Source organism: Sinocyclocheilus rhinocerous, unplaced genomic scaffold (assembly GCF_001515625.1).
Source record: "Sinocyclocheilus rhinocerous isolate Xijiao unplaced genomic scaffold, SAMN03320098_v1.1 scaffold484, whole genome shotgun sequence".
Taxonomy (NCBI): Eukaryota; Metazoa; Chordata; class Actinopteri; order Cypriniformes; family Cyprinidae; genus Sinocyclocheilus; species Sinocyclocheilus rhinocerous.
The window spans coordinates 537537-546795 of record NW_015658063.1 but is presented as its reverse complement, the minus strand read 5'-3'; the positions used below and the strand labels follow the sequence as shown (position 1 = coordinate 546795).

The 9259-nt window shown below is 38.4% G+C and overlaps 1 protein-coding gene across 3 annotated transcripts in view; it reads right to left on the bottom strand.

The window, feature by feature from the left end:
* Positions 1-9259, bottom strand: part of astn1 (astrotactin 1) — a 253618-nt gene that overhangs the window by 152269 nt on the left and 92090 nt on the right. For all 3 annotated transcript variants that reach the window (XM_016530291.1, XM_016530292.1, XM_016530294.1), the window contains 2 exons: positions 5694-5778; positions 3527-3601 (listed from right to left, as the gene is read on the bottom strand). In XM_016530291.1, the coding sequence (XP_016385777.1) occupies positions 3527-3601; positions 5694-5778 (160 nt within the window). The remainder of the gene's footprint in view (positions 1-3526; positions 3602-5693; positions 5779-9259) is intronic.

Below are 9259 nucleotides of genomic sequence, written 5' to 3'. Positions count from 1 at the left end.
GATGCCATGGTACAGACGTGGCCGAGGCTTCGTCTGTACACCTTTCCCCCGATTGTTCTGCTCCCAGGAGTTCTGGAGAGAGTGCACTGGAACGAGGTCAGTCGACTTCAAGACAGTGGCCCCATTCTGGCCAGGGGGCCAGGATCTGATTTACGACATCCTGTGTCTTGGGCCTCTGTGGGAATTTGTCTCCTCATGTTTCAATCATGTTTTGACCAAATCTGAGATTGTCTGATTCGGTCTGATACCCTACATATGTAACCTGGAGACGTTATAGGAGTATTGTTTTACTGTTTGCTGACTTTATTTATGCTGCTGTTGCTGTTTATGTACACTATCATTCAAAAGTTTAGGATCAATATGATTTAACATTTCTGAAAAAAGGCATTTCTGCTCACCAAGGCTGTATTTATTTAAAATAATAATAATAATAATAATGCAAGTAAACATACTCAAAAATACAGTAAAAAGTAATAAGGTGAAATATTCCTTCATTCCTCCAGTCTTCAATGTCACGTGATCCTTCAGAAATCATTCTAATATGATTATTTGGTGTGCAAGAAACATTTCTTTTTATTATCAACGTCAAAAAAAGTTTCATAATTTGGTGGAAAACAAGATAAATTTTTAGGGTTCTTTGATGAATAGAACAATTATACATTTAAGTCTTTACGGTCACTTTTGATCAATGTTATGCTACCTTACTGAATAAAAGTAATAATTTCTGTCGAAAAAGAATCACATACAATGCTGAACAAAACAAAGCCTGAATTAACTTCTAAAAAAAAAGAGAAAAGCAGCTATAACCCTCAGATTACCCTCCTCTTGTGTACTAAATGGAGCTCTCCATCTGCTACGGTTTAATACACTGCAATAAATTGCTTTTCTTGATCACAGTTAAGTCTATTAAACTCGCATCTTTTCCTATATGTTTGAATAAATAAGCCACTACCAACCGCCTAATTTATTTATTTTCCTAAAGTAGTTTCAAATGCAGGTTCTTCAATTGTAGTTGTGCTCTCACAGTATATGCATGGCTAATAATAATAATAGATGCTGGACAAGGCAAAATATAATCAATCAATGTATTAACTGGCTCATTTAATTCACATTTAAAACCTCACAGAAAGCAATGCACCAACACTAATATTTTTCACTAACTACATAAATAACGATCAATATCATATTTAAATATTAAAATATTTAAGTAGATTATACTATGATCATCTTTAAATGAGTGACTTTTCAATAACATCTAAAATAACAACATATATTATGCATATCAAAATAAATTTGCTGTTTTTCAGGAAAGATGGCACATTTTCATATGAAAAGGAACTTCTTTGCATTTTCAAGTGAAAGACCATTCCTATTAACACATCTGTTACACAAGATGTGTTAAATACCTGTGAACAACATTCTTACACCGATAACAAGAGGACTGTCACCACTTGTGGAAAAAAAATGCACAGACAAATATGCATTTAATGCATAAATTTTAAACTACTAGAAAATGCAAATGCGTCTGAATTCTGACCACAATATGTTGCAATACACAGCAAGCTTGTTTTTCAAGTTGCGCTCATCAGTCTGGATTTCTCCACATGAATCTCATCACACCGGTGTGTGCGCCTCATCAACTGTAACCACAAGCTCATTTATGTCAATATATCATCCATCATCAGCTACCGTTTACATTAAATCCAATTAAACCTGGATCATTTAATGTGCACACAGCGTTTTTTCCTCGTCAGATATGCTGTGTTAATGGTAAACTGATCTGTTCAAGTAACAGTTTCTTGTCAAATCTTGGAGGCAGAAATTTCAGTGCAATCCATACTCATATGTGTTTCATAATTCCATGACAGCTCAAAAAGAAATTTTTCGAACACCACAGATTTGCTGAAAACTCACCCAAGTGTTTTGCAATATGCAGATTCAAGAAAAAGGGGACGTAACGTGAAGCTTGACACATCTGAATATTGTCGCCTGCTAGTGTGAAACGGCTTCAATTGAGTTTTGCAGGAAAATGACTTGTAAATGGATTACCGAACAAAACACCGAGGCAGGGATAAAACTCCCTCGTCGCAGGTGGAAGTTAAAAGGGAAAAACACATCTATCAAAAAAGTGAGGGTACCTTTTAAAATATCTCAGCACACTGAGTCAATAACAAACAAAGACGGAACCTCAGAACAGGACATTAATAACCATAAAAAGCAGCTCTGTTACAAGTAGCAGAATTCAACATATTGATGTGTGTACCAAAGTTTGCACCAGATGTTTACAGACACAGTAGCTATCTTTGAATAGTTTGCAGATTGGAAAGTAAATCAGATTAGAGAGTGTTTAAAAAAAAAAAAACTCCAGATTAAAAAATACAGACGGTTAGTTGCACCATAACAACATCTTTTCATCTCTCATTCTTGTACTTTATAGTGCCACTTTAAAAGTTTAACAAATATCAGTCACATCATTTCTGAGTCTGATATCGAAAGCTAGATATATAAATGAATAAGTGAAGCATTCAAAATTGATTATGGCCTTTCCTATTCATTCATGGCACAAATCAATGATGTATGAGGAAAAGCTGTGTGAAATTGAAAATAAATCTTTCATTCAAGTCGTCTCAAACATTCACGTCTGTGCAGGTTTGTTTGGAAATAAAACGTTTAATTGTCCCAATGAAATGTATTTGTTTGGTGGCCCAAAGCCAAGGGATATGAGATTTTACACCTTTTGGGGGTATAACTCAGATTCCAATTACAATATGCCCTCCCGTGTTGTTTTCAAATGAGAAAGAACATTGATTCATATGATTTGTAAATAAATTGCTTGTGATTTGTACAAACGAATTAGGGTTGAACAATCAAAGGACTTCAGAATGTCATGGATGAGATCTATGAATAATTCAGAACATGAAGATTGTGCATGGCAACTGAAGGTAACCATATGTTGCTACAATTGGATAAGCATTGCTAAATATTCCAAAACATACACCTCACAGATTGAAACATCTCCAGTGCATAAAGCAATGCACTGATTAGTCTTGAGTCTCCAGTTATAGACTAAACATTGTCTAAATCCCCGCCTTTGTACATGGATGATTTTTTTTATTTGTAGGGAACCGCATTCAGTGGTCCTGTATTAAAAGTAATTACAACATTTTTCTATTTGCAAGTTTTTGTTTAAGCTGTGAAAGGAGCTCTTTGAAGCTGAATAAAGAAATGTCAGCTTAGCCAAAATGACAAAATAAGTGTACTCTATTTCACAAGCTACTCCTTCTCAACAGAAACCTATTACATACTTGTCAGCACCTTTTTTAAAGCTTATTTTATGCAGTCATATAAAATAGAATGTTCTGTTTTCTCAGAAGTAACTTTTTTTTTTTTTGGAATTACTTCTAACTAACTGGTCCTGTTTTTACAGTATGTATACATTGTTCATCGCACTACTTAGATATCTTTTTAGTCCTCATTTTGAACTGGGTCACAAGCTAAAAGGCACAAATAAAGTGATCTTTCTTACCTAAAAATGCGATCAGATGGCTGCTCTCCCATCACCAAGTCAAAGCCACGTTGGAAAATTGTGTAGGGCCATGGGCTGCAAAACAGAAAGGGCATAAATCAAAAACAAAACAAATAATTCATGCTTAAAAAAAATAAATAAAAAAAAACTGTATGTCACACCATAGACTCTTCGTTCATTGTTAAACAGCTCCAGTCTTCACTAAAGCCACGTGACCTTTAAAATTGCATGACTTTGTGATAAAAACATAACCATCTTTTAAAAGGGGAGTTCCTTTTTGAACTCACATCAGACCAAATATGTTTCTAACAATTATCACAGAAATTCCTCCAGCAGATGTTTGTAAAACTGTGACCTGACAGCAGCATCTCCGTCAGTCAGTGCAGTATAGACGTGAGCGTGACTTCAAATGTGTGTGTATCCAAAGCTCTATGTGAACTGATGGAGATTATTGCAGAGAGGCAGCTGTGGGGATAGGGGCTGTCGCTGCAGAATAAGAGAAAAGACAAGAAGCTGATGCCTCTCTAAGTAAGCTGTTACTCACAGCAAAAGAGCAATCACAGCCTGGTTAGGCCACTTCACACCACAGATCACCTACTGCTGTTTAAACATCAACATTTATCCCACAGCATTCGTATAAGAGAACCAAAAGCAGAAGCGTTCTGAGAAACCATTACACAGAAAGGTGCACAATCTAAAAAAAAAATAAAATAAAAAAAAAATTGGTATTGATATACAAGAGGGGGAAAAAAAATAAGAAAAGAATACCATACTAACAATTCATTACAGAGGAAGGTGAAAGAATAAATAAATAGCTTTTATATATAGAAAGTAAAAGCATTCTGAGAATTCATTACATAGGAGGAATAAAATAAAGGTGCAAAAATCTAAAAATAAAATAAAATAAATAAAATAATAAAAAAGTCAGTTTCTACATTGTCATCTACATTTTTGGTCTGTACTTATGTCTGACAGTTTAATTCACATTTACAAGGTAAACGATAACATAATTTTCATTTTTTGGGAGGAGTGAACTGTTCACATATACATATATATATATATATAATAAATAAAGATATAGATATAAAACAAGGCCCAAGTAGCAATATATATGAACATTTGCAAGAAACAGTTTAGAAAATATCTTGGCACTTTAAAACTTTAAAAAGCATTTGGCAATGGACATTCTTTCTCCTCCACTTAAGTGTTAGAGTCAATTAAAAACTGTTCACACCTTCACAGCATGGCACAAAGGGAACAAGCACATCCAGCGCTATTCCACTCCCCTAAGGCAATCTTCCTGATTGTTCCAATTTGATTTCTAATTATCGGATCCATCTCACCAACCGTCATCACTCCCATCTCCCTCCCAATTAAAATGCCAAGGATTTCCTCACCTCCAAGTCTTAATCAAACTGCTCCAGAGCGACAGCCTCAAACCCAAATGAGCATGTGAAACTCTCCTCAGGGAGGGTCTAATTAACTTCAAACTTCTTAAATACAAGTCTTTCCTGGATTAGAAACTTGTGCTCCTAACATTTAAGTGTTTTGACTATATCTAGACTGCTAAGAAGTAAAACTCTCATTTTGTGCCATTCTCTTGTATTTGTGCTTCACTCATCTACTGTATCTGTTGACTTGAGAAGCAGCATTTTGGCTAGACACACTCACATTTTTACCTCAGAATAAAGATACCATCTGTTCAGATGCAGTTAATCTTATACTCAATCCTCTGCTAAAATATCTGAGGGCAACAACAAAAGTTGCAAAACTAAAAGTGCAGCAGAATTTCAAAATAGTTATTTTCTCTTTGATCGTTTTAATAGCAGTACTTGGATATGAGGCACGCAAGTGGCGAAATACATAATTTCTTATGCGTGTAACGCAATTTAAAATGCGCAATACGTGTATCTCATTGGTATACTGAAATGTAAATCACTGTCACGCAAATCTAAAATGACCCAGAGCTTCACCGCACTAATCCCTTTTCCAATTCCAGAGGAAGATCATCGTGCAAAAAAGCTAATTAATTCAAACAAGCCAATTTAATTTCCCTACAGTGCATAACACCTGGCTGGCTTTCGGCACTGAAGACATTTTTACTACAGATAAAAAGCACGGCCAACTTCAAGGTGGCAGATCCCTGATTGTATGGTATGGTACTCACCCCTGATTTGGGCCCCATTCGTTGCGAATACACAGATGCTTATGCACAGGGTCCTTCATGTAGCCATCGAAACAGAGACATTCTCCTGCAAACAGACATAAAGTACATTTAAACCATCACAGAGAATGAGAGAAAAACATTATTGGTCACGGTTCACTACTGTGAGCAGCACGGAGCGAGGAACGAGGAGAGGCAGAGGACCGCAGCCCCAGCCCCCACCCCGGCCTCTACGGCTGGAACCCTATAACCCCACCAAAAAAAATACTTGGGGAAAATCTAAACTTCTAAGGCCGTCCGTGGGCCTGACTCGGGAACTGGGGCCCTCCTTGGGCTGGACTTGGGGACTGGAGCCCTCCTTGGGCTGGACGTGGGAACTGGAGCCCTCCTTGGGCTGGACGTGGGAACTGGAGCATTCCTTGGGCTGGACGTGGGAACTGGAGCCCTCTGTGGGCTAGACTCGGGGACAGGAGCCCTCTCTGGGCTAAACTCGGGGACTGGAACCCTCACTGGGCTAAACTCGGGGACTGGAGCCCTCTCTGGGCTAAACTCGGGAACAGGAGCCCTCTCTGGGCAGGATTTGGGGACTGGAGCCGACACTGGAGCGGGCTCTGGGGCTGGAGGCGACACTGGAGCGAGCTCTGGAGCTGGAGCCGACACTGGAGCGAGCTCTGGGGCTGGAGCCGACACTGGAGCGAGCTCTGGGGCTGGACGCTCTCCAGACACCGGAGGATCCCTTCCCTCCAGCTCAGTCCTGTGGTGTCTGGGAGGTCCACGGGGCGATAGCAATTGGCCCCGATCCAGAACAGAGAGTTGAGCTTGGCGTCGTCCAGTGCTGTTTTTGCGCCGATTTTGCTGAACTCCAACGCACACTCCACGAAGAGGAGATCTCTGTGGGCTAGGTTGATAAAACGAGTGGCTACTTCCATGCCGCGGGGAGAAACACACAGGAAAACAAAAGACTTTCAAAAAAAAAAAAAAAACACGGGGGGAAGGGGCGCCGCTTACTGTTTTGGTCTGGTATTTTGTCACGGTTCGCTACTGTGAGGAGCACGGAGCGAGGAACGAGGAGACGCAGAGTCAAATTCAAACATTTAGACTTTAATCATATCCAGGGAACCAGGAAAACACATGTAGCAAGGGTAGACATATACAATACCAGACGAAGAACTAAGAACCGGGAACACTTTAAATACACTAGACATGACGAGAAACACCTGGAACTAATGAAACATAATAACATGAATGAAAACACAGCTGGAAACAAATGGGAAACAATCAGGGAGCAGGAACAGGAAAACCAAATAAGGGCGTGGAAACACATGGGGAGCAAATCACACACAAAACACGGAACAGTCTGACAATTATTAGTATTATAAAATTGTGTTGAGCAGTGATTGTCATGTGTCCCTGCAGGATGTCAGTTAGGATGGCACCAGATTTCTTCAAAAATACTATTATTACTACTGTAAAATCATCATAAAATACTATGGGACTTCCTTCAATCACTGTAAAAAAAAAACTGTTCAAAAAAGATGTGTATAGCTATGCTGTTTTTAATTCTTTATTTTTTAACTTGCTAGATGGGAGTCTCACTTTTTTCAGCATCTTGCTGACTCCATGCCAATTAAAAAAGTGAAGAAAGACTTTTAAAAATGTGCCTGGAGACACTTGTGTTTTGTTCTATTATTTTGTGATCCATCTAGCTTTTTTTAAATGCAGAGAAATGGCTTTTATGAAGCTTTCAGAATATTTCTCATTGTCATTTTTTGTGACAACTGTGGCTAACATACTCCCTATGATAATTGAGTTTTATTTGATTATCAGTCACTGTAGCAACCAGACTTTTTCTATTCTTTTCTTTTTTTCCGCTATTTTGTTTTGTTTTTGTTTTCGCAACTGCAATTAACACTGTAATTTTTGATGAAGGGGGTTTAACGAAGCATATCCATATAAAGTAAATAATACAACTTATTTTCCATTTTGTTTAATTTCTAGAACATTCACAACCCCAGATACATTTTATTAATTTATCATACTACATTACACTGTGTCCAATACAATGTGTGTGTGTATGCTAGACCTATGAAATGAAAAAGCAAAGTCCCTTCTCTGGGTTTGTTTGTTTATTTTTCTTTCAAGTTATTTTTTTCTTCCAGTTCAGTTTGATATTTTCAGGATATGGGCATATGGAACATAATTTACCTTACATTACCAAAAGAAAAAAAAGATCTATCATGACCACTCTCTGAAGATTTTAGCATGGTAATAGATATGACAATGTTACTGCTGCAAGCAAGTACAGAAACTTGCTACTGTGCATACGGCGATGCAGTGTTGTGAGTATTTAAGACATTCTGCTGCTGCACAAATAGCATATAAAATAACCTGCAGCAGATCTATACAGGTGGAGCTGGGGAAGGTGGGAAAGCGCGCTGCAAAATGCTCAAGTGGATGCTAACCAGCCATTTAAATGTAAAGCAGCAAGCTCATTGGCTGCGTATGCAACATGAACCAATCAGCTTGTGCCAAGTCGTTTAACGCTGCAAATATCATCAGTTACATTAAGAACCCATCAGTCTGTGCCATCTAGAGTTTCATAAAAGAACTAGGCATTTAGTAATTTAAAGAAACAAGTATATCATCTTCTCTTCAGATTATTAGGCAACAAATTCTTAGTAAATTCAGCAAGTAGGATGATAGTCACACATTGAACTGAGTGGTTGATAAAAACTAGTGATTTAAGCCATTTCAAGGTCATTTAGATGCAGGAAGTCGTGTTTCCTGAACCACCAACATTTATTTTTAGTCCATTTCCACCAGTTTAACCCATTAAGACTAATGTGTGAAGCAGCTGTGAACATGACATACCGATTTGATCCCATGAAGTCGCATGACTTCGCCTGTACTTTGCCGTTACCCCCCTTGCATTCACACCATGCCCTGATCTGAAGTCTAATCGTCTCTCTGTATGACAGATATTAATTCACCTCCTTCAGGGTCAAGTGGAAATGACCTCACTGTCATGTTTACATTAATATGGTGATTCTCCAGCCGTGCAGTGCTATAAATAGGTGCTGTTGTGTGTGTGTTGAACCATATATGCATGCACAGCAGATTCCCTGTGTCAGCCGTCTTCAGTAGTGCTCATGGCTCAGACAAGTCTAATCACTCTGAGTTCAGCTGATCAGTCTTGTCAGGCCAAACCGCGGGCATGTCGGTCATGATTTGGGTTCATGGGACTGATGAGGCTGCACCCTGAGCAGGACATGTGTGAGCAGACTGATGCAAACATAGGGGGCACAGAGGGAAAATGGCGTTGGCAAACATGGAAACAAATGTGTTATGAGTGGGAAGTGAATATATGAAAAAGCCTAAGGAAAACATCTGTTGACATTTTGTGCAAAGCAACAGTCATCAATACGCTTGGACAATGTCAGTGATTGTGTTGACTTCTCACGTCATACACCCAGAGTTCTGTTAATGCAATATATGTGACCTTAAATTCTGCATTATGCAGACTAATATTGGATTTGCAACACTGATGCTCTGACTAACAAGAAAAAATG